This window comes from Psittacula echo, assembly GCF_963264785.1.
Source record: "Psittacula echo genome assembly, chromosome: 2".
In the NCBI taxonomy this organism is placed as follows: Eukaryota; Metazoa; Chordata; class Aves; order Psittaciformes; family Psittacidae; genus Psittacula; species Psittacula echo.
The window spans coordinates 139,780,608-139,806,948 of NC_137737.1; the positions used below are offsets into that span (position 1 = coordinate 139,780,608).

The 26,341-nt window shown below is 39.7% G+C and overlaps 1 protein-coding gene across 17 annotated transcripts in view; it reads right to left on the bottom strand.

Annotated features, from left to right (window-relative positions):
* Positions 1-26,051, bottom strand: part of UBR5 (ubiquitin protein ligase E3 component n-recognin 5) — an 87,361-nt gene extending 61,310 nt beyond the window's left edge. For 10 of the 17 annotated variants that reach the window (XM_080609884.1, XM_080609880.1, XM_080609892.1 and 7 more), the window contains exons 1-7: positions 25,684-26,051; positions 7,467-7,511; positions 6,911-6,992; positions 6,653-6,729; positions 5,755-5,874; positions 2,809-2,998; positions 316-475 (exon numbers count right to left, since the gene is read on the bottom strand). In XM_080609884.1, the coding sequence (XP_080466010.1) occupies positions 316-475; positions 2,809-2,998; positions 5,755-5,874; positions 6,653-6,729; positions 6,911-6,992; positions 7,467-7,511; positions 25,684-25,745 (736 nt within the window). In that variant the 5' untranslated portion in view covers positions 25,746-26,051. The remainder of the gene's footprint in view (positions 1-315; positions 476-2,808; positions 2,999-5,754; positions 5,875-6,652; positions 6,730-6,910; positions 6,993-7,466; positions 7,512-25,683) is intronic. The other 7 variants (XM_080609887.1, XM_080609886.1, XM_080609894.1 and 4 more) reach the window with 4 other exon arrangements.
* Positions 26,052-26,341: the final 290 nt, after the last annotated feature.

A 26,341-nucleotide genomic window follows, 5' to 3' on the forward strand; every position in this document is an offset into this window, starting at 1 on the left:
GCAGCAAAATACAGATGTAAGTAATGCTGATGTTACAAAGCCTGAGATTCAAAAAAAACCAAAAAAACAAAACAAAACAAACAAAAAAAAACCTTCATGCCACCCACAAATAGGGTCAATAGTTATTCTACAGTGCCTGACCTAATCCCTCAAGACATCCCAGTACATCTTTTGGTTTGTGCATCTTTAGACTTTGCTCCTATAAGCAAGAACTGTCTTTGCTGCACACCTTGCACAGCATGAAGCACGCTGTCAGTACTTAAGAAAAATCAGAACACACTGGCATTTTCTTATCAAAAGTTGCAGGATACAAACCTCCAGGAAGATATGATTCACTTGCTGTGTCATCCCCATCATCTCCATCTTCATCATCACGACTCAACAAATTATTTACAGCAAGGTTTACATCAAGATTTGTTCGCTGGAGTTCCCGAATAATAATACTTCTGGACTTTCCTTGTAAAACAACTTGTGCCTGTAAGAGTAGAGCATAATTGGTTACTGGTCACTGTCAGCTCACCAACCACCAGCCATAAGAAACAAATGCTTAATTCTAAAAGTAATCTAATAAAATCCAAGAGTCAACTACAGTACGTACAGTAAAGATTCACACAGATTTTTTTACAGTTTCTTAAACTAGATAGTCAGCCTTCTCTCAGCTCAGGTAATTGAGCTGAATTCCAACTTGGGTACTGAATTTCTTAATGGAATCTTAGAATCTGCTTCTTGAAATGCTTAATGCTGTAGCTGAAGGATAAGCAAAACCTGGTTTTGAGAATGTTCTGTATGTTCCTATGAAAGTGCTTAAACTTCCTATGTCAATTAACAGTTTTGCAATCAACTGTTGTCCAAAAACTACACCTCAATCCCTGTCTTTGACACCGGTTTCTCTTTCCACTGCCCTTCGATATGTAATCACCTTACTTCACCTGTTTTTCCCATCATTCTGTTTCTAACAGCTTACCTTCAGCAGTTTCTTTAACACTTAGATTTTATTAGCGAAGTGCAAATGCAGAAAAAGCCTTCCATATGTCAAACACATGCAATGAATTTACAAAAGACAGAAGCATTCTGGTCTACACTAAACTGAGAACCCAAAGCATTTTGTTTTTCCAGACAGACTAGTCTCTACTGAATGTCAGAGAAGATGTCAGAGTTCTGGAAGATCACAAACTGTGTGAAGAAGGTAAGAAACCAGTATGGAATGTTTTCATAATGCAGTAAAAATGAGGCACCAAAAAGCAAAAAAAGAAAGGAACATTTTAACAGCACACAAAGGTAAACTTCTTCTGACATAACATTCTAGGCCAGAAGTTTACAGGTTTTTGAGACATGGCAGAATCTGTTACACAGATCAGATGTGAAGATTTTCCCATTGGTCTGCTTTAGAGTTACCCAAAAATGTTTCAGACTCTTTCTGCTTTAAAGATAAACAAAGTATGCTATCAAAAAAAACTCAACCAAAGATCACAGCAAGGGAAGCAAAGTTACAACTTAACCAACAAACGATACATTAGATTACAGAACTGAACTGACTGGAGCAGGGGTATTTGTCTTCTATTTCTTGTAAGGACATCTATTTCTTTCTAGGACATCAATAAACACTCTCAAAAAAAAAAAAAAAAGAAGAAAAAAACACAACAACAACAACAACAACAAAAAACAAACAAAAAAAAAAAACAAAAAAAAAAACACCAAAAAAAAAAAAAAACAAAACAAAAAAAAAAAAAAAAAAAAAAAAAAAAAAAAAAAAAAAACAAAAAACCACACACAAAAAAACAAAACACAAAGCTGGAGGTGAACAATGAAGTCAACCCCACCACTCCACAGTTGAAAGAGACCACTGGAGGTCACTTAAGCAAACCACCTCCTGAAAGCAGGGCTAACCTCACTTCACAGTAACCAATACCTCCAGTATTTTGCCTCTGTGAAGGCAGAAGCTCCCAGCTTTTACTGGTGTTGAATTCAAAAAGGGAAAGGAACTAGAAGCCAGCCTGTCACTGGTGGGTCTGTAGCTACCTTGCCTGCTACCTCATATCTTGTGCCAGTCATGCTACAGGCCATGCAAAGCCCGCAAGCAGGTTATCTGTGGCCTTAGCAACATCTGTATTCTAAATGTAGACTAGCAACTTGTTTGGAACTAAGAAATACAATGCATTAACAAGTCATATTTTGAATGTATTATTTTCTTCTTCTTTGTTGTTTTAACAAATGGCATTTCATCACACAATGCAAAGTCCAACAGCTTATTCAAGCTTTAATGCATTAAGAGGCATAATCAGAGCAATTTATACATTAATCAGTTACATCTATAAAAAAATTAAATAGATATGTCCATGAAGAAAAAATATTAATCTTTTAAGGAAATCAAATGTTTAATGTCTTTCTTTCAAATCTAAAATGGATCACTTCTTTCATCAAACAAGAAAAAAAAGTCAACCTGCCCCAGTTCCTTATTCTCCTTCACTTTACTGGCCATATGCTTGAAACGATTCTCAAATACTTTATTTTCTTACATCTTTCTTACATCTTCCATCTGAAATGAACAATACATGACATTCTTCATCTAGATTAAACTCATACTTTGTCCTAGTGGATGTTTAGAAAATAAAAATGCTAGAATCCAAAATAAAGTTTATCACTCATAGTATGCATTTAATAATAAAAGCAATTCAGCTAGAGAAAGACAATCTTTTCAATTATATGCCATTACTCCTCACATAAATTGCACTACTATTACACCACCTTGCTGCTCACATGCTATGAGAAGCTCTCTAGTTTTTCGGCAACAGTCTCTAGTTCACATACCTGTGAAATGAGTTCCTCTGGAATGACTGATGCTGGAATCACTGGTTGTGGCTGACTCCCCAGCAGTCCAGATCCTCTATCACGTCCTGTGCGTATAACTCTGGTCTGCCTTCGAGAATCTCGAGCTCCAGCAGATGATCTACCAGAAGATCCTCCTCCGCTTCCACCAACCCCTGAACTCCAGCGACTTCTAGAAGATTAGGTGACATTTTAATTTTTTTTTTTTAATAAAGCAGCATACTTCAGGGACTGCTTCAGAAAGTGAGTCTTTATGTGTTAACAACTTTTAGACAGTCTCTAAAAAATAATGCAGATTGACTCCATAGACAAACACTATGAAAGTATCTCTCAAAACTAGTAAGAACAAGACCACCGGGCAATTGATAAGTTCTGAAATACGCAGAAGAAACACAGAACAGGACTCCAACTGGAAGTTGCCCTCTTTCCTACTGATACAGTTGTATGGATCTGTACATACAGAAATACATGCACACACCAATTCTCAGAGTTTCTAAAAGCAATGGTATCAGCATTGTAACATCCGATACTCAGCTGTTAACTTCCTACTATAAAAGGACATATGCAGCAGCTTCACGGTCAGTGGACTTTTTGACAGAAGGTCACTACACTCAGATTGGTCTTCTAAAATTTCTGAGACTTTATTTATGTTAAGAAATTGCTTTAAAGTGCACGGAAAATAAAGCAATCTTATTTACTGCAAAAGAAATCTTACACTCAATAGTTCACTGATTCTTATGGATGTTTTTCAACCTATTTTTTTGGATAAATCAATATCAACCATATACCTTGCAAAAATACGCTTGAAATGAAGAGTTTTTCATCTCTGTGAGTCAGTATCAAAACAAGGGAGTAAAAAGGCAGTGATCTGTAGAAATAAGACAACTTGCCATCTTTACAGCTTTTCACTAATCTTAACACCACAGAACCGCATCAACTGAATTTGTTCTGGATGCAAGACTAAACACACTGTTGTCTTGAAAGAGTAAAACACTCTAGTTTGTTCTTCAAGGTTATCTAAACTTTGTTGCACAGATCTAGCTCAAAAGATACTGGATATGGCATTATTACTATTTAATAACTGGTATCAGCAGAACTTTCCTGCTCTCAACCACCCTGATCCTCAATCTCCTTCCAAGAAAAAAAAAAAGACAAGAAAAAAAGGTAAGTTCTCTGAAACAGCAAGAAATTCACATTGAAAATATACCACACATAGCTAGGAAAGCTAATTAATTAAGAATACTTGTCTTTCTTACATGTTATGGCTGAAGCTGATTATTAATACCCTTTGCCAGATAATCAGTTTCTAAAAGTGGGAAGGGAGCTGAAGGGAAAATAAGAGGAAGTCAAAATCTTCCTACACAACAATTCTTAATTCAGCTCTCAGCAGGGAAGATGTGGGTTTAAAGTAAAGGTTTTGTATTGATTTTAATACTTATTACAGACGTATTTTCTACATTTATAAACTATCAATGACGGAATTAAGACATCTAACAGTTAAAAACATTTACATTCACGTAAGTCAAATATTCCAAGTGTGTCCTAACTTGGTCCTGTTATGGAGGAAAAAAATACTCATAAGGACATAGCCATTCTTATTAATGCTACCTAAACCTAGAATAAATATTAATATAGAATAGAAATCTTTCTGCTCATTTTTGCTTACCTACTGGTTTTCCACGTATCTTTACTGCCCACTAGCACACTAGCAATTTTCCAAATCCAGTGATTGGAACAGGATTTGACAATTTAAAAGATTTTAAGACTCAGTTTATTAAATTAAGTAGTCCCTTCATTGAACAGAGCAGTTACAGTGTCTACTATACCACTATACTACTAGTTTGGTGACTTTCAAATACCCAATTCTGAAACATGCAAGAGGAGAGATGAGGCACTCTTCAGGGTTCTAACTGGTAAAAATAACACGGAAAATAATTTTTTACTTTCCACAGTAAGTTTTTCAACATGACAATACCAATTTGCCTTTACAGTTTAATACATGGCTTTCAGGTTCAGATTCACAAAGATTTCACAAAAAGCTGGAAGGAGGAGGGGGAACGGTAAGAGACTGGGTTATCTTTCATGCAACAAAGCCCCAGATGAAATTAGCTTATTTGGCAACATAAACAACATTCACTTTGGTGGAAAAGCTGTAGTTCCTCCCTCTTAACAAATCATTCATATGCAGAAACCAGTTTGTAAATGCAATTCTCCTCACTATGGTCAGTAACCTTAGGAAGCAGCAATGTTCAACACGTCTTATAAAAATATATTAACAGAGAGTTCACTGCGATTATGTAATGGAGATTAATTTACACTGCTATATAAAGGGACACCATCAATTTTAAAGCTAATAATAAAAAACCTGAATCTGTATAGTACATTTAGTATATAGTACAATTTTAAAGATTCTGAGTGACAAGCTTTTCCAAATGTTCCCTTCCTATTACTATGTATAAGGCCCAACAAAGCACTGCTCATTACCTGGGGCAGGGGAGAGAAGGCACAACAGAACTGAGCACACAAATGTCTGCAAACATAGATAATGAAGATTCTTCCTCCGTAAATGCACTCATTTTACTTTATGCTGCTAGCCTAATGGGGTTTAAATTGATAGTGTCCCTCTAAAAAACTGCTTGTCAAAATCAAGTAACTAAAAAACGTTCCAAAAAAAAAGACAGCACAGCCAAAACCAAGCTATTCTTCACACACATATGAAGAATGCTTCATGTCCTAGGTACTGAAGGGTCACTTGTGTTATCTGTTATTTTGACCGAGTCAATAAAGTTTTTCTTGTTACACTCTACCTACACGACTGCCGTAATTATACGTTCCTTTATACATACTGCATACAATTTATATATGTGTATACACATATACTCAAATATGGAACAAACAGATTGCAGCCTCAATCCTATCAAAACTTACCCAAGGGTGTTGCCTGCCAGTCTGCCCAGAGTTTCAGAACCAGACAGAAACCATGGGGAGTCACTAGTCCTGCCTGGCCTGGATGTCCTTCCTGCCCCTGAGCCACTGCTCAACTTTGAACTGAAAGTAAAAGATGGTAAATCAGTCACAAAACAATCCCAAATGGGTTAAGAACAAAACCTGGAATCCCAGGTCTAAATTCTCAGGGACTTAGTCTGGTAACATACCAGCTTAAGCAACACCCTTGGGGAATATTCCAAACTAATCTAACTGTATTATTAAGAGGTACACTGAAAGAGAAAGTGGAAAACATGCCTAACAGATCTTATGTACACCAGCAATCCATAATAGCACAGTCACAAATACATATTAAGCTAATTATGATTTGAGTTAGTGACTGCACTAAATTTTCAGTTAGCACATATGTACTAACTGTAATCACCAGGTGTTCTTTTCCATAAACCTGAGCCTGAGTATGCTACTTAGATATTAATAAGTGACTTACATTCAAATATGAACCATTTAACAGTCCTATTAAGGGGGACTTACCTGGACTGAAGACAACAGTGAGCCTGTCCAGATGGGACCACTTTCAGAGTGGATTCTACATGAACCTTAACAATTTAACAAAGCTTTCTTTTTTTCTGGAGGGGCTTGTCTCTTGAAGTTAAAGAGATTCTGTCTCACTTCTTTTCGAATCACATCCACTATTTATTCCTATACCAATTTGTCAAGCTAGGCTGTTTGGCTGCATCACCATAACCATTAAGTATCCATTTGAAGTACCTATTCCAAAGGAACTCTAGTTTAAAAGTAAACAAAAACTAAACCAAAAAAGCAGCTACGCTGCTTATCCAGTTCAGAAGAATGATTTAATATGAAGAAAAGAGTTTCTTACCCATCATTATTATCAGGTTTACCCAATTCCAATCTGTCTGGTTGAACTGAAAAACCAATCCTGCAGACTCTACCATCCTGCATTTAAAATAAGAAAACCAAGTGTCCAAAACTGAAATGTAAGACAAGTGACAGAAAAAAAATACAAACAAAAACAAGGCTTCAGTTACTGAAGAATGTTGATAAATTTGATGTTAGAGGAATTAATTTTAACTGTACAATTTCAAGTTTGTTATGTGAGCAGATTTAAGTAATTTACCTCAAGAAGAAATGCAGCATGATTTGGTCCCACCACACACTGTTTAATAGTGGCCTGTTCCAATACATTCAAAGGGGGGTGGCTGAAAACAAGAAGTGAGAATGTATAACGTTTCTAAAAAAAAATTAACATAAAAACCAAGTGCTATATGGAAGGAACAAAATGCAGTGACAGTTAACGATACAAAACCATTCAAGAATGACTAAATATGTATATTAGTTGAGGCAATAATGATGTATTTTTGGTCATTAAATACATAAAATACAGAACAAAACCTTAAAGAGATAGAGTTCTCATGTAATGTGATCATCAATTGACAACAGGGATTATTCTTCAAATTAAGGCATCACAGGGAGTCTATTTAATAATATTGTTTATCATAAATGAAAATCTAACATTCTCTTACTAATACAGGAATCTGAAGCATTTGTGTACTTCAGTATTAGCAGAATTGAGGCTAAGAGTATATCTACAGCACAACCATTTGCTTCTTGTTACTGTTGCTGAAATATTGTACTTTCCTAAGTGGTTTACAGCAGCATGTGGTATGTCTTACCTGTTTAAATTATATTTGTTCAGCTTCTCTGAAACTTCCCTTAATCTGAAACAAAAAGAGATGAAGCTGTTGTTTGAAAGACATCCTCCACAGTATACAAAATCCACTTCAGCAGCATATTTACAACATTATAGGAACAACTTACCACCACATTTACTGAAGCTTGACATAAATGTGACATGGTGCTGGGAGTCTGTATAAGAACTGGATGCTGTTCAGCTTCAAATCAGGTTTTGCTTTAGAGTTTTACCCTTCCACCTACTATCTTGCCACAAAACCCCATTCTTTCTTGCATTTCTATGTGTTTGCAAGTCACTATCAAAAAGCACTACTATTGCCTTGTTATCACCATTTACACCTTTACACACAAAATAAGCAGATGAAGCAATGAGCATTAACTGTAAATATACTTGTGGTTCCTTGTATAAGCTTGAATACCATATCCCAGAGCAGACAGGATTATCATTTTCTAGGAAATCAAAGTATGTGGCACATCAGAGCCAAAAATATGCCAGAAAGTTCCCCAAAACTGAAAAGACAGGGGAAGAGATGCACAAAAGCCAGCATCAAAAGGATCAAACAACAAACTTCGACTAGTAGAAGGAATAATCAAGAGCAAATTAACTATATATAGGGTTATGTAAAACATCACCTTTACTAAAAGGGAAAGAATGTTTCCAAACATTCTTCCATCTCACTTTCATGGCACCTCATCAAACGGAAGATCAGAACCAAAAAAAGTGGCCAACCCACAGACCATTCCTGCTCAGAAGGTATGGTATCCAAAAGTGGAAACCAACACAGTAATTTCTGACACACTCAGAAAAGATCCAGGCAGCAAGGATACTCTTGTAATAGCAGGTAAGCGTTTCAGGTAAAACTTGAGCTCCTTTCTTCCCAAAGATAACAAGTAAACCTGAAAAGCCCCTAAGCAGCTTCCAATTTTAGTTAGACTATTTGCAGTATATTAAGTTATAAAACTGAGATGAATTCTGTAAAAAATAATGCAAGGTCTTCCTAATTAATAAAAAAAAAAAAAAATACCACCTTTGGTACCCCATTCATCTTAGCATTCCACACGCCTCCTTAACCAGCAATACCTATCTAAACCTAAGAGACACGCACACCAGCACTGTTTTCCTCTGTCTGAACCCATGTCTTTAAGCCCATTCTTTTCACTTGCTTCACCACTTCAGTTTCTACACAGACTGCTATGGACAGACTCCAGTTAGTTGCAAGCCCTGAGCATGAGAAAGAATACAGATTTGAGGTCCAAACAACCAAGCCTTTACATTCTCAGCTACCTAACTCTAAAGTGCTTGTCGTGAGGGAAAGAGGGAAAAGATACATGTCTGTTTGAGAAACAAGATAATTTATACTGATAGAAATAACTTTCAAGTACAAAAGGAAAGGACCACAGTGAAAGGAGAGCAGGAAGGAAGTGAACATGCTTAGAATCGCCTTTTGCTATCCAAGCCAAGCTGCTGGTTTGCCAGTCGGCAATTTCACACTCCCAGTTTCCAGCCACAACTGCTTCACACAGACCAAGAGTACATACATAGATAAGGTTTGTGAAGACAGCCCACAAAAGGGAAAGAGAGAACATAAACCTCACATAGAAAGTATTCCACAAGAGTGAACTAATGCGGGAGAATGTGGAATGAACCTGGAAGACAAATGGCATACCTTCCACACCTTACCGGTTTGGTTTTATAAAGCAAGCAGGGATCTGCTGCATAATATATGACAAGTTAAACACCCCTGAAGTTTCACATCTTAACTATATCACCTAACAGTTTCCTATAAGAATCCTGAGCTGTTTCCCATTAACATTTCTTCTCTTGGCAAGCACGAGTAATAACAGAATAGGAAAACCTACGTTTAAGTTCATTGCATTGCCTATGTGAAAAGCTAACGGCAAATAAAGTAGCCCTTTCTTGGAGATGGTTACTAGACTAGTCTATGAGCAACATCTAAAGCTTCCTTATCCAAGCTTTGTGTCACAAAACCTGAGCATACAGAAAATGAATATTTTTCAATTTTAAAAATTCATCATAATCCTTTTTTACTTGTAAAAAAACTCAGAAGTGATAGCGAAGAAATATGCACAGAAAGCTGCTAAGACTTGCATACTCAGTGCATCTATTACTAACGCCAACCTCAAGAGAGCAGGTCTACTCGCAACAAGCTTGGGTCAAAAGAGCTTTAACAGTACTGAGAAGAGACTGCTGTCAGCATTTAAGGGGAGGGAGCAGAGAAGGATACAAGCAATGAGGCTGAAAATACTAACCTCTCCTACAGGAAGGAAATAAAAAAAAAAGTTAACCATCTCATATGCAACTGCTATAATAGCGGAATTACCAAGTACAGCCTAATAAACTTGGAGATCCAAGAGGACTTGAATTTGATGCAAAACACCCCTGGGTGAAAAGTGTAGCTCCCCAGCACCATCCCTGCAGGGCTGCTGGTTTCAGCCCCACTCCTCCCCCTGCCTGCTGCTGCCACCATCATCCATGTGAACACCAGGCACAAAACTAAACCAGCAGAAAAACAGAGTAAAGCAGAAAGATGTATTTGTGTATTCTGCATGGAGAGTATGTGTGTGCTAATAAAAACTCCGGAAACACTTCCTTCAGCAGTCTGAGCCTTTCCACTTGCACAATCGCATGGTATTGGACTACCAACCCTCTGAAGGAAAAACATGAAATGCATATTTAATATCACATTAATTTTAACAGCACAATTCAGTAATTTCAACTGACAATGTGCTGGAGGAAGAGATACAGCCAGAGACAATTCAATCAATTCTTGCAATAAGGAAGGTCAACACATCTACTGAGACCTTTCTGGATAAAGCAAATCTCCAATATGAATGCCTGGGCAGGCTAAGATTTGAAAAATGTCCACTAAAGCCATTAAACCATTTCAAAGGACAAAGAAGCAACACGTATTTTGCTCACAGATTTTTGAAGAAATGCACTAACTTGCCACACTTTTACACACAAAGCTTAGTGATGAGGCCTCCTGTGTTAAGACACACATTCTTTTAAGTATCTTTCCCAAAATTCATCCAGAAACAGTTGCGAGGAAAACAAAGTCTGTCTGTCCAAGCCAAGCAGGGATTGCTTAGATTTGAAGTTTCACAGCTACAGTTTCTAGCCTCTCCAAACTGATTAGGCTAGAAGGGAACTGCTCACACTAAGCAGCTGAAGAGGTTCCAGTTCAGGACTACAGGAGCTCAACTTTACAGGTGACACTTTCATTCATTGCAAGACATTCTTTGTCTCAAAGAACATTTCTATTTCAAAGAATTTTATCTGAGGACTCATCATGCTACCACATCTTGCTTTATAAAACCAAGTTAGGCTCAGAAGTGCAAGAGAGCTACACAGAAACTTCATTTCAAAATACCAAGTATTTTATTAAAAAACTGGACTTCAGTACATTTTCAAGTAAATTTACTTTATTTTAACAAGGGCCTAAACCCACATAAGCAAAATTCTAGTTTACAATTTGTGCTTTTACCCAATTTGTGAGAATAAAAGTCTGGTTTGAAGTTGGCAGGCTGTCATGAGATTTATTTTTAAGACATTATAGAATTCTATAGCACCTTCCCCACGCTCAGTTCCCTGTGGCGGTACAGCAGCAGCAGTCCTACCTTGCCAGTCATCCTGCAGGAATATTCATCCTTCTCAAGTGCTTCCATCATGCCAGCAACCACTCACACACCAACAATCAAGACATAAGACATAAGCAGAACTCTCTTACTGCTATAAGGTTTTAGAATAGTTCAACAAATGCATGTGCATCCTTCTCCCATGTTAAGAAACTAAGTTAAAAAAAATAAGAAAAAAACCCATACCTACATCATCTACTGGCAGTGAACATCTGCAAGACCTTTTGAAGCAGGCAAGTAACATGAAAAGCAGAGTGAACTGTAAATAGAAATCTCATGCAGCAAGATTTACATAATTTTCCTATCAACAACTTCTTCGCTGTTGAACAGAAGCAGTATTTACAGGTGCTAATATCTAATCTGACATTTTGCAGCTTTGGTCAAATGACAGTACATCTTGCACATTCATTCACAGGTATTAAAACAATTTCTGCCATCTCAGAGATTAATTTCTGTAACAATATAATGGAAGCTATTTTTCATTTTTCTCTGCAACTTCAGACTATATTTCTAAATGTCAGCTAGGTCTTTGAGGAGCACACAGTAAAAAAATCACTGAAGTTAAGCAATCCAAACAAAGGATTTAACTGCAGAGATGTAAAACTGAGTGTTTGCATGCTACAAGTCTCCAGAAGGAAGGAAGCTTTTCTGTACTCAGCCAGGAATACTACAGAGTCCCCAACACAGTATTCAGAAGTCTCTTGGATTTTTCCTCAAGTTGCTCCTTTATAACCTTACAGAGTTATTTGCACACTTTAAAATTAAACTATTGGGCAGAGGCCCCACCACACAGGAGCTTTCCTCACCTCGGCACTGCATGGTGATGGTAAGAGTTGCAGAAGAGGAAAAAACAATCAGTTTGGTATGATGAACAACTTTTTGTGGGGAAATCAAAACTAATTTAGCCCTGGTACATTTTTCTAAGTGAACTTAATACATCAATGAAGTCTGTAAATCAACAAACTTAAGAGACTTTCACACCAGAGCAAAAAGAAGTACAGAATAACTGACAGAACTTTCACCTCCACCCCTCAGATGAGCCACTGAAGTGCTACAAGCATAGAGAGCCAGCCCAAGAAGGCAGCTTTGTGGCCATGAAAAAGTTTAGCCCAGCAGTGCTGCACAGCCTCCAGCTCAAAGCCCTAGCTCAAAGCCCTATCACACTTGCCTATCTTGAATCACATGGAAATGAATGCCTGTGCCTGTCTACTGGTGTCATGTAAACAGTCTCAGAAATGCAGAAAATGGACTCCAATGAGAAGCTTAAGAAAATATCTGTTTCCCAATCCGAGAATGTCTTGGACACTGGACACTGTCACCGTCACCAATACAAAGTCACATCCAGCTATTTTCCATGCCATAATACAGCATACAGAAGGATCCCAACCCCGACTGCCATGTCAAACATCAGAAAGCAGTTTCTAAAGAAGCAGAATTCCACAGTTCCTGTACCAGGCACCTTTCTCCCATTTGAATAAATGAAGAAATAAAACCCAGTGAGTAGGAGGAAAGTGCAGGGGGGGAAGAGGAGAAGATTAGAGTGTGCTTTAAGTATTAAGTCATTCTGGATAGTAAGTGGGGGGAATCCATGCAAAACAATGCTTAAGCACCACACAAAAGCAGACGATAAGATTTCCTGGAGAAAATATAAAGTAATGCACATTAAAAAAAAAAAATCCCGTGCACAGGTACAAACTGACAGCCTCTGAGGTAACCAATGCTACCCAGCAGCAGGGTGGGATGATGTGCTTAGACTGTAATACACAGATCACTGAAACAAGAGGACAAAGAAAGTCATTGCTCCACTCAGTCAGTAATCAAATGTACCATGGCTTCACCACATCCTCTCCTCATTCCAAGAAATATAAAATAGGACTATTAGGTTATTACACACTAAACCAACACCTACTGCCCAGGAAATCCCTGAGCTGAAAATTCTTAGAAGCTGGAAAAGCATCACTGTATGTTTGCCCTATTCTAACATTCTTCTCCTGTCATCTAGCACTGGCCACTACCACAAATGGAAGGAAAACAAGACAGACCCTTTGTCTGACTGTAACAGCTACTCTTAAATTGCATGGTATTAACAAACATGGGATTACAGAATATGGCTCCCAAACTTCATTTTCTATTTCATAAGACTGTCAGTTTGGTTGATAAACGTAGTTCTGGCCATTTAATAGTTCTCTCTTGAACAACATTAACACACTGCGCTGAATCAGTCACCTACAGCAGAAAGCTAATACGGCAAACATCAAACAAAGTCATCTCCTGAAAACAATTTTCTGCAATACCACTGAAAAGTCTTCAGATAATACAATGACTACAGGAAGTAAATTCCCTTACAGTAGACCATTATTATTTCATGATATAACAACACTGATATAGATAATGACCTATACCTAAAGTTAGGTATAAGCTAGCCCACAACAAGGTTAAATCAGGGCAAGAAAAAATGGCAAAGATAGGACAGTGGCAACAACATCAGAAGGTCAAAGGTAAGATACCCATCAATACCTAATACTGAGAATTAAAGACATACTGCAGAGGCAGGTAAAATGACTTACCCATCTTCTTCACCACACAAAGATAAGCATCAGTTTTAGTTTTAAGAAAGCAAGGCAGATTTTATATCACTGTGTAGGAGAATGAGGGAAAAGCAGTAGATACTGTCTTCCTGGACTTTAGTAAGGCTTTTGACGCCATCTCCTGCAAGATCCTCACAGAGAAGCTCCTGAAGTATGGATGCATGAGCAGACAATGAGATAAACCGAAAACTGGCTAACATCTGAGCCCCAGTGGTGGTGATCAGCAGCATGAAGTCTAGTTGAAGGTCAATGACTAGCAGTGTACCCCAGGGGTCAATACCAGGTCCAGTCCTGTGGTTCAGTATTTTCATTAACCATCTGGATGATAGCGCAGAGCGTACCCTCAGCAAGCCTGCTGAGACACCCACCAAACTGGGAGGAACTGCCAGCATGCCAGAGGATCATGCTGCCATTCACAGCACAGCAATCTCCAGACTTCCAGCAAGGAGAAACACAAAGTTCTGCACATGGAAAGGAACAACCCCATGCAACAAAACATGCTGGGGGCTGCCCAGCTAGAAAGCAGCTCTGCAAAAAGAGGACCTGGGAATCCTGCTGGACACCAGGTTGAACTAGCACAAGCTAGCATGCCCTGCAGCAAAGACAGGGAATGGTATCCTGGGCTGCCTTAAAGCAAAGCATTGACAGCAGGCTGAGGGAGGGGATGCTTGCCTTTACTCAGCACTAGTGAGGCCACAAATGGAGTTCTGCATCCAGTTCTGAGCTCCCCAGTTCAAGAGAGACATGGACATTCTGGAGAGTCCAGCAAAAGGCCACAAAGACAATTAAGGGACTGGAGCACCTCTCAAATGAGGAAAGGCTGACAGCTGAGACTGTTACACCAAGGCGTCAGGCAAGTGTCTGAGAAAAAAACAGCTGTAATGAAAAGTCTGAATATAAACAAAGAAATCACAGCACAAATGGCACTATCCTGACAGGACTAGCTCATAGCAGTTACAGCACATCTACATATGTTATTTAACACAATATCCAGAGAATCTGGTAGTAAATCCTACAGCTACAGGTCGCCTAAATGCCTAGCAGTATTTCTGTGGAAAAAAGAAAAATATCCCACAGGAGAATGAGTCAGCCTCAATCTGATGTTATTCTATGACAGCAGACTTGCAAAAACATGAGTCGCAGATTCAGGCAATACAAGACAGAAATCTGTTTCCTGGTGTAGAATGCATCAAATCATCATTCTGTGTTCCCAGAATCTGTTCAACTGCACGAAGTTCTTGTAGTTGCAAAAAGTTTCTGTTTAGCATTTAACAGACGGCTATTCCTTCAGCCAGAAAACCACTAAAAGCTAAACAATTGGATCAACCAACTCAGCTGGGTAGAAGTTCTGAATTTTAAAACAATGGAAATTGTAAGCTATTTAGCTATCCATCATTTCAATAAGTATACCCCTCCATGAGAGTAAGATGTAGATAACAAGAATTTACAACACCACGGTTGTCTTCAAGGATACTTTAAAAATACTCACACAAAATAGCATGAGCCAGTATTACTATGTTGAGCAGCATGAATGCTAAACACCAAAATGCAGCTAGGAAGCTGTACAGTGGTTTGACTAGAACGCATGAAACTTAAAAGAACACATTTAGACAAAACAGGAGGTGAGGGGGAATCCTATTTTACTGACAGAGCATTACTGTAGTGATTCTACTAGAAAAAAAAAAAAAAAGCTATGAAAATAAAAATCCAGTCATTGTAAAACCTTAAAACCCTTTTGTGCCCCATTGTGACACATTGCAGAAGCTCCTTCAAGAGTTAATTATGAGCCACCAGAGAGGCTCTGTACGTACCAGCACACCAACCTGAAGCCAAGAGAGCCAGGTTCTGGTCACAGGTGAGGCTACTGTGGGAACCCAAATCATAACCTCGGCATCATTTTCCCCTTCATTATTGCTCTAAGCTTTCGGAAGCTTTTACTGTTAAGTGCAAAGTTGGAAAATGGCCTTTGATTAGAGCATTCGAAGGCTATCAAAATATTTTAAGAAGAAAGAACTGTCATGTTATTAAATTCTTTGTGTTTTGGCTGGAGAAAAGCAACAGTATATTTTATACAAGTGATTTTATTAAAAACAAAGCACAAACAAGACACAGAATTCTAACTGCTTCGCAAGAAAGTCCAGCATGCTTATTCACATGCTGAATTAGTTTTAGCAATAGGGAAAGATCGTTTGGCATGTCCAGTCCTTTACTTGCCAATTCTTCCATGTCCAAGGCTCAAAGCCTTTAACAAAACCCCTAATATCACAGTATTATCTGCATGTCACTTTTTCAAACTTGCTAAAAAATGCCTTTTAAATATCAGGTGCTCCTCTCCACACCCTGTACTGTCTTCTACTAAACATACATCTGCGAAGCCCTTCCTTTCAGACACTGTATCTTTGATTCAGATAGGAACAGAACAAGGCCTGGCACAGGGAGTAGAGCAGAAAGCAAGCACCATGCCAGAAAAACGAGCAGCCAAACCACTTTGTAAGATGCACACTGCAGGCAAAATAACTCAAAAGAAACCCCAGGTTTTGAGGTGTGCACCTCATCACAATACTTCTCTGCATTGCCGAAAACAGATCCTCTTTTCCATCTGTCTGTGCCACAGCCACAAAACTCCAGGTGCTTCCCCTCAGCATAACTAGTGCTTTGGTTCCACTACAAGAACTCATGAAAAAGCACACTGTGTACCTCCTGCTCCACGTTTTGCCTATGGCCATACTATTTTAGGTAACAATCTTGCCAAATACAGATTCTGCATCCCAAGAGAAAGAATGCTTTGGCCGTTGCAGCAAACAGCCTGTTATCCCCCATGCCCTCCCATCAAGAGCATGGCAAGCCTGGCCAGCTTACATCCTGCCTACCCAATGATTTGTATCACTGGAATGTTTTATTAAGTACCTTTAAATCCTTGCTCTAGAGACAGGTATATTCTGCCAAACTCAGCAAATTGTGTAAATAATGCCAAAAAAAAAAAAAAAAAAAAGAGAGGAAAAATAAAGGAAAGAGAAAAGAAAGAGGAGAAGGAAAACTTCTGTTACTAATGTACAAAGTATGGTTAGAGCTGAAAAAAGGAGTTTCAACAACCTAAGAGAGAAATCCTTAGTAAAGGTCAGACAACAGTAACTCAGTTATATTAAAAGGAGAAATAATACAGAATGGATTAAAAGCCGTAAATTCTTTTTAGAAGAGCACTTCTTGATGTTTACTAGAAAGAAAAAAAAAACCAGCCCTGATCATTGTCAGGCTGGACAGAGAACAGCAAAACTTCATACCATAAATGAAAGAATAAACACTGACAGACACATCTAAAAAAACTAATTTGTGAAATGAAAAAAATAAAAGGATAGCACACTTACTGAAGGAAAAGACAAACTCAGTGATTTCAAGTGACAACAGAGTAAGGCCCATAGCTCTCCGCCAACTGCGTTCACAGGGGTATTTATTTTGCAGCTAGGTTTTTCACAAAAACCACTGTAGCACAAACATTTTTCCATATTAAGTCAATGCCAGACTCCACACTGGAAACTATATAGTGACATCACAATTTTTCAGAGAATTGAGAGACCTTAATCAAGATTCATCTCCTTGTATTCGACCTACCTTTGTATATCCCAAAGGTGAAAAAAGTAAAGAGTCAGAGGAAACCTAATGCAGACCAGTGAATGAAGCATTATGAAAGACTAAGCACATTTGTTAAATGCTGTTTTAACACAGGTTAGCTTAAGCTAGCCAACTATTACTTCTACACAGCGTTAAAAAAAAAGGCAAAAATTAGCATCCTGTCTAACTAGAGATGATGGCAGAAAATAACACCGCCAAGTCCTGTGTACAGAATACAGTTTCTGTCTGGAGTATTTTCTAATAAACAGGCAACATACAGCTGCATGGGTAAAACCATCCTCCATTACTCAAGATATTCCAACCGTTCACAACAGTGATTACTTTGAGTAAAAAGCAAGAAACACAAACAAACAAAAAACACACCCCCTAGAATGTTTTGGGGTTTGTATTGTTTTGGTTTGGGTTTTTTTTCTGAAGACAAATTTCATAAGATCACTGCAATCTGCAGCAGCCTTCTTCATGCTTTCATCTGTTAAGTTACACCACCGTTGTCACAAATTACATTAGCTTATCTCACAGCTGGCAATAAAATGCCGACAGCTGAAGTTCCAACACAGTCCATGTCCAAAATAGTACTAGTCATGTGAATGTTTTAAAACTTTTTTCATCCTGCATTCTTTAATAAAACATCATCATATAACACTAAATCAGAAACATAAGGAAGCAAAGCTATTTTGGGGCATCTTTCAGCTAAAAGGTATCAACCAGTTTAATGAAAAAAAAGCTGTCCAAAACAGAACTGCAGAAAGCACATATTTCATCTCCATGGTGGATGTAAACAATTTGAGGAATTGCTAAGAGACATCTTATGGCACACCATCAACAGGCTTGGGATTGCAAAACCCAGCCAATGAGGCAAACCATAAGATGCTATGTTAAAAATCATTTTGAGAATAGCCACAAATAATCATGCTGGGGTGTTACAAAAAGGTGGCAATATTCAGAACCTTTCTATACCAACATGGACTGGCACTGATTTGCTGAAAGACAGGGTGAAGCATATTTACCGTGAGAAATTCTGCCTGACAAGTGCTGGCAGGAGCCTTGTGAGATGAAGACAACGTTTTTCAAAGACAGCAAATTCAAGAGTTACATCACTCAACTGAAACCAAACTGGCAGTTCTACATAAACACAGATGACCAGCGCACCCAGCTTATGCCTTTCTACTCAGTTTTACAGTATATTTGAAGAATAGGCAAATTTCATGCCTTTGTACCAGTGCAGTGGTACATTTTCTCTCTGAAATGTAACAAAAAGCTCTTTAAACTGAAACAAAATAGTTCATTTTGCTTGGAGGGGAAGGGTAAGAAAAAAGGAAGCAGTGCTGGTTGACTGAAGGGTTTTTAAGCACAGAAAGACTCCAAAAGTAGAGCAGTTTATTGTCAAAACAGTTCTATGCAAGAAAGAGGAAAAAATTAAGATCTGAAACCCGAATAATCATTGCTGTAGTGGACTAACTAGTACTGTGACCATCCTCATTTAAGCTGACAGCCTTACAGCTTGGACAAAATACACATACACCTTGAAAACTACATTTGCACACTTATTTCACTATTTTTTTCTCCCACTTGTTCCTCCCAATTTAAAATCCTCTAGCCACTACAACTACGCTTTGTCCCTGTGCTTTCTCTGGAGCATATACAGGTGCCAACTATTGCAGTCTTCTATGTGAAGTTGTTACTAAGAGTCAAATCTGTCCCCGACTTCACTGAATTCAAGCTTAAAAAAATGTTTATGCGACTGAAAAGAAGAAGTAGTTTTTGCGTATGGCCTTCTTCTGGTAAGTGGCTGTTGAGTTGATGCAGGGAAAGAGAAAATAGCAGCTCTGAAAGGGAGAATCTTGCAAATTTAACTACATAATTGCTGTTAGCGTAACCACTACAATAAAAGCTACCTTGAAACCTAGTGTAAGCACTGCAGTAAAACCTACCTCGAAACCCCTGCTCCTTTATCTGATTTTCAAATACATACCACCATCTATTTCAGTTAAGCCAGGAACAATTACCTCTGCCATAACTGTAAAAGGGCAGCTACAACACACTGCTGAGCTCGCCATGGTACATCCTTGGTTGTTTTCCCCCAACTGTTAAGTAATTCTTCATGTAAATATAACTGCATACTGAACAGCTATTTACTTAAACTTTAGATAGTTTAAGGGGAAAAAAGTGCCATGTCCTTTTCACCTATTTTATGGCTTAATTACAAATTTTTGACACACATCATTTTAGACAAGTATCCTACATGGTAACTAGAACGTTTTATAAATACATGCTACATCAAAGTTACCTCAGAAGCATGCTATTGATTACAGATTTTAACTTTTACCAAGAATTACCACACAAATGTCATTGAACCTTACTGTTCTTAGAATTAAAAGCATTGTTTTCTGACAGCTCTGACTTGCACTGCCATGCTTAAAGCATGGTTATTAATATGATACTCCATTAATCTTGCTTTATCATTGGTCTAACAAGAAATATGCTCAAGCCTCATAGATAATTTGAGGAGGAAAAAAGAGGCAACATTTGTGCCCCAATTACTGTTTTACTAAATTCCTTGCGACAGGTCACAACTACTCTCAGTCCAGATCACATTCACAGAACAGTTTCACATTACAGAAGCCAAAATAAAGTTGCTGCTTTCAAAATGGAAGGAACTCAAACCTGCTTCCTCTTCTCTGTTCTTCACTCCCACCTCTTTCTCCTGCAGCACTTTTCAAAACCCTCCCTTTTTTTATCCAGCTATTCTGATGGTCACCCAGACAGGAGATACACCAGCTCAACTTCCCAGTGTATTTAATTCACTTTACCAGGGCTAGTTTTCTATCATTTTAGCAAATTAAGTGACTTTACTGTGGGATCAGACACTTAAAAGTTAGGGCAAGGTAAGAGGTGGGGAAAAGAAACCTTCTCCCTTCAGAAGAGAGCAATTACTTTTAATTGCAACATCTCAGGAAAGTTTCAGCAAGAACATTCACAGACAATTACATACACACTCTGTAAAAAGCAGTTGTCTAGGGCTTAGCAAACAATTGTAACCAAAAGACAACCCTGGCAGAGCAAAGTCCAAAAAGCCCAGACTTCTGGCCTGTGTAACCTTTCACATTCAACCAGATATGAATTGGTGCTTATGTGTAAATTCTGATGATTAACTTCCCAAATTATCATCCTTAAATAAAAATACTGAAATAAGATCAAATCTTAATGCACTGATTCTCAATGTATGAATCCTGTAACACTGTATAACCACACTGGTGGCGCAAACCTTTTGATGCAGCTAAAACATTTTCTTTTCAAAAAAGTTTTTCTAACTAAGAGTGTGATGATAATAATAACGCCGTGATAGCAGGGATTGGAACTAGATGATCTTAAGGTCCTTTCCAACCCTAACTATTCTATGATTCTATGATAGCCATGCCATTCCCTCACTCTCTTCTAAAAGAAGTCAATACAAATTTTGCTATGCTTTCAAGAAATAAATCATAAAAACAAAGTCAACACTTCTACATTACTGAAGTCTCATCAAGCAACTGTAAGCCAGAGAATTAAAGTACTCCATCAGCAATGGTTCTCCTGTAATTAAATCATCTATTCCTGTTCGAGGCAGGCTAACTTCACTTTTGCTAAAGTAGATTAGGAAACGGTTTAAAGTGCACCAAAATAAAATCACTGGAGCTAAAAAAAGTACTTTATTATCTGCTCACAACTTCTGGGTTTGCTATTTAAGAACAATTCAGTCAATTCCTTCTTTCCCCCAACTTCCTGTCCACAGAGGACAGGTGCTCTCTCAGCGTGCCTGTGATCGGAAGGGGGAGTTTAGAGCTAAACAAACACTTGTGTTATCAGGAGCTCTCTCTCCCTCTCCCTCTCCATGCATGGCTCTCACAAACATGTGGGGCCAGGACATCAGCTCCACATCACCACTGGCTCCCGAAACAGAATCACACCACACCCAACACCAGCTCCTTCCAGCAACATCTGCTTGGGATTTTTAACACATTTGCTCATCAGTGAATGCAAAGCACGGCAGGAGGTGTTAAGAAAATCTGCCAGAGCAGCAGCACACATATCCACTGATCACTTCCCTATTACCTTGAAATGATGTTTTCATGTACATAAACTACATGATATACAGGCACAGGCTCAAAGGGTATGTTCTTGCTAGGTATTTTTTCCATGGAAATTGATTATCAGAGGGTTTAAACAATGCGGGCAAGGCAAAGTACACTTTTAGTTCAGGCATGGCCTAAAGTAAGTAATATTTGAATAACAGAGAAAGGCACTGAACATATTATCAAGAAAAAACAAACTCGTACAAGAGCGAAATAATGCCTTTTTCCCCCAAAGCTAACTGTCCACAAATACTCACTGTAGCTTCAAACGATCTTTTCTCAGTCACATTATTTGTCTCAAAAAAACTTGCCACAAGAAAACTTATTACTTGTCACTTCTTAACACTCAAATTCAGAATACTCTCTATTTAACCAAATTCATTACATCTCATCTTCAAGAGAAGAGGAAAAAAAACATATTAACATTGCATCAATGACCACTTCAAAAACAACACCTTACCCTATGCTAGGACTTAAATGACTTAGCTGACTAGAATTTTCTTAGTGTAAAGCAAAAGCAAAGGCAAAGCCGTGAGACAAATCCTGTTCCTGAAGGTTAGTTCATGTACAGTGAAAAGACTCCTCATTCTGCAAAGCAGCAAGTTAAACTGCTCCTGTGAGGTTTCATAATAGCCAAGAAAAGGTACCTGTCTCGGTTACACCCACTTCCTAACCCAACATAAAATTAATTCGATATACTACAAAGAATTTACTAAGATTGACTTATCTATGAAACTCTGGCAAACTTCATTCCCAAAGCACAAAGTCTTCAACCCTGAAACATACATGGAACAGGCGGATAACCACAAAATACATCTAACACCCACTGCAACTGAAACTATACATCACTTTTTCAAAGATTAAAGCCATTAATTATTTACAACCCCAATACTTTATGGAGTTGTTTCTCAAACTGCAAGCCCTACACAATTTTTCTCCAGTTAAATTTCTCATACTCAGTTTGCAGAGAACCAGTTGCCTGGGGGGAAATTCCAAGTTACCTATCTTCCTAAATAAACTTACCAGAACAAGTTTAATTACCTCAGTTCATCCTAAACAGAAGTTTAGCCTACTATCCATTTAAAAAAGTGAATCCTAATACAACTGCAAAACTAAATATAACCCTATTCTCTATGTGATTTCTTCAGTGCAACTATCTTCCAGACATCTGAGTGAATACCACGAACAAGCCTACACTGCTTCAACTTATTTGAGAGAGATCTAATAACTACCATCAAGGTACAATACTAGCTAGCGTTTCCAAAAGCACTAGTTAAGAAGTACTTTCAGATGATGAGTAGGCATGCTCAGGAGTCTTCCTAATTATTTGTGGTACAACAGTTACTTTTCCTTTCTTTTTCCAAGTGTTTTACCATTCTTCACGCTGCTGCATGAATAAGAGGGACAACAAATTACACAGAAAAATCTAATAAAAACTGTAAAACACAGTGACACAAACTAGACCAAACTGAAAAAAAAAATAAATAAATAAACCCAACCCTACTTCCTAACGTTTTGGAGGCTAAAAGCAGAGCAACACTTCAGGAGAAAGATGGTTTCCAAACACATTTCCCCCCCTTCACACATCTCTGCTGATGATTAAGCATAATGTTTCAAATATTTTATTATAAAAATTCAAAACTGCCATGTATCCTGAACACACAGGCACTGCAGCGTTAAATCCCTTGTGGTTTAAAATGTGATTATTCCTTAGATGCAGAACACAAATCCATTACTGAAAACAACACAATTCATCATGTTCAATATACACTACAAGTGAAAGCGTGCACTGCAGAAGTATGGTCCCAAAATCACATTCTGAGAAACAATTATCATCCAGAATGCAGACAGAAAAAACCTCACTTGGGCTACTGACCAGTCTCTGCAGCACAGACTCAAAAAAGTCTATAAAGTGTGAGAGAGAAGAAAAATTATGGAGGCATGAGATGTTCCAAGATCCTTAGTTCTATGAGCACATATATGAGAATGTATTAAGCTACCTAGATCCTGATCTATATTGACAGAACAGTAATAAGCAGCAGTGCTACTGATAAAATTGAACTGGCATTTCCAACACGTGTGTGCCTGAACCCCACTAATGAATCATTCTGATTTCACCACATTGCAAGTCCTGATACACAGCTACTGCACTTCTACTAAAATTATATTTATGAAGTGGAAATTCATGACTTGCAGCTCAGATCAAGGAGCCACTTGATTTTTCAAAATCAGTCACTACTTAATAGCACTTCTGTAGCTTTCTCCATACATTAATTACCACATATTATGAAGCTTCCTGTATCAAATAGAAGTTGTGAGAGCTGCTGCTGTGGTAAGAAGGAAAAAAAATTAAAAAAGAAAAGGAAGCGTTATGAAGACTGAAGGGGCATCATATTTAACATCAATAAGTCAACAAAACAGGTGACATTAAAGAAAAAACAGATGAGAGCTCTCTCTGTGTAAAGTGTGCTAATTTCACGTTACATGTTTTCTAAAGGCCTACCAACATTCAAACAAGATTTTAAAAATGGGAAATTAAGAAAAAAGGAAAAAAAAAAAAAAGAAAACCCACTGGGGTCCTTTCAAGTTCAACGTCCAGCTCCTACCCTAAATCAAAACAGCCCAAAGAGGCAGAAAAACTCCTAGTACAGCATCACCCCTCAGTTTGTCACATTAAAGGAAGATGATGCGTGTCAAATTTGAATGTATTACTTCGGAGAAAGCCAATCAACCCCTTAGGAATGGGCAGGCCTCCTAGGAAGCATGATCCTGTAAAATGTATCATCACGTTAAGGAAAAAAAAAGTACACTCCACACTAACACACTTCAGGATTTGGACCTATTTTATCATTAGAAGTTCTTATTCCCTGTCTAAGGACATGGATGATGGATGTAGTTTGGCAGAGATTTTATCTTTACAATGACCTATTTTCCTCATCATAAGCCCTCAAACCTCAGATGTGTTTTAATAAGGGCATCTCAGCAAAGACTGGTCTAGGAAAAGTGACCTAACTACAAACAAGAGTGAAATGAGGTGGACTCTGACCTACTGTGAAACCTGGCAAGATCAAATCCAAAAGAATATAACCAAGAGCCCATACTTTAAGGTTTATAAATATTTAAAAACTATTTATAAAAATTAAATAATATTTTTCTACAGTGCAAAAAGAGTATGTTTCTATCCAGTGATGATTAAAGATCTCGATTTATTCACACATAAATTTATAAAAAATTAAAGATGAGCAGTCACACTTCTTAAGAATTTCTATATAAAAGAATACAAGGAAAATGTACAAGCTGTAACACATACCAGTAGTAACTGCTGCACAAGAAATATCTGACAGCCACACAGAATGCTGTCAAATACACGTCAAGCAGCGAAGAAAATTCAGTGCACGGATTTATTTTCTCCCAACCATTCAAGTTTCTCCCCAACCTGCAATTTCTGTCCCCCAATCCAACACAGAAGTTAGCTGTACAGTTTCCAAGCAGGCTGTGCTTCTGTTCTAGCTGTCATTCCCACCCCAGGCAAGACACACACAACCAGTAATCTGGAGATTGGGCTTCTTTTCTGATTTTAAAAGAGGTGCCGTGTGAGGGGGAACGCACAGAACGCTGGGGGGGACGTGCGCCTGTAACATCCCCGGCGTACGTCTCCTTTATCCTCACTGCCATCATTCGCTCACACACACCACGACCCCCCGATCTGCATTGTCTGCCTTGCTCCATCTCTGATTAATATGGACACAGCCATGCTCGCTCCTTCCTCATCGTGCTGGGCCAGGCATCCTCTGAAGCCCACTTTCCCGGGCACACTCCGGGATCCCCCAGCAGGCCGGATCACTGCCGAGGCCGCCAAGGGGCGGCAGGCCCGCGGCGAAGGTCACAGCCGCCCATCCCCGAGCCCTCCCGGGGCAAAGTTTACGGCGGCGGCCGCCCGGAGAGACCGGGTGCGTACGGCGCGGCCCGCCTCGCTCCTACGAAAGGAAAGCACCAGGGCCTTGCGGCGCGGCTGTAGGACGGCAACACGGCGGTGGGGAGCGGAGGTGTCGGTGCGCTCCTCGCGGTCGGCACTGCCCGCTCCCCCGAGGTGCCCCCGCCACGCCGCGCTCCGGCCGGCCGCCACCGGCCCCTCCCCTCACCCACAGGGGGCCGAGCCCCGCCAGGCCGGCCCCTCCCCTCCTTTCCCCGCCGTACGGCCTGCCCCTCACCGGTCATTAAGCTGGTCCTCGGTGCCCGGTAGCGGGTGCACCACGAAGTGGATCGAGGTCATGTTCCGCGCCGCCGCTGCCCACCCCCCCCAGCAGAGGGAGGCGGGCGGGTGGGGGCCGGGCACACAATGGGGGCAGGGGGGGGCGGGGGAGGGGGCGCTCGGTCTCTGTCCCTCCCCTGGGGCCGCTTGTGGCCGCTGGCGGAGTCCTGGGGCTCACCCGCCGCGGTGCGGAGTGCAAGGAGGAAGGAGCCCGCCGCAACGGCGCCGGGAGGAGGCTCAGCCCGCACCGCGCTCACGCACGCGCCGCCATCTTGGCTCCAGCGGGCGCTTCCCCCTCTCTCCCCTCCCTCCCTCCCTCCGTGCGCCGCGACGGGGAGGGCGGGGCGGCAGCGCGCGGCCGCCGTGCAAGCCTCGCGCTGACTGGCGCGCACACCGCCGCGCTGCGCCCCCTCACTAAGCGGGCCGCCGATTGGCTGGGAAGGCCCGGCGGAGCGCGGTGACGTCATGCGCGAGCGTCGTAAAATGACCACGTGCCCTTAGGAACAGCTCCCCGGCGGGTGGGGCGGTGCGCGATCCCCTCTCTGAGGCGCCGGATGGGGTTTCCCCCTCCTCCCGGACGCGCACCCGCGGCGGGGGCGGGCGATGCCGCTTCCCCT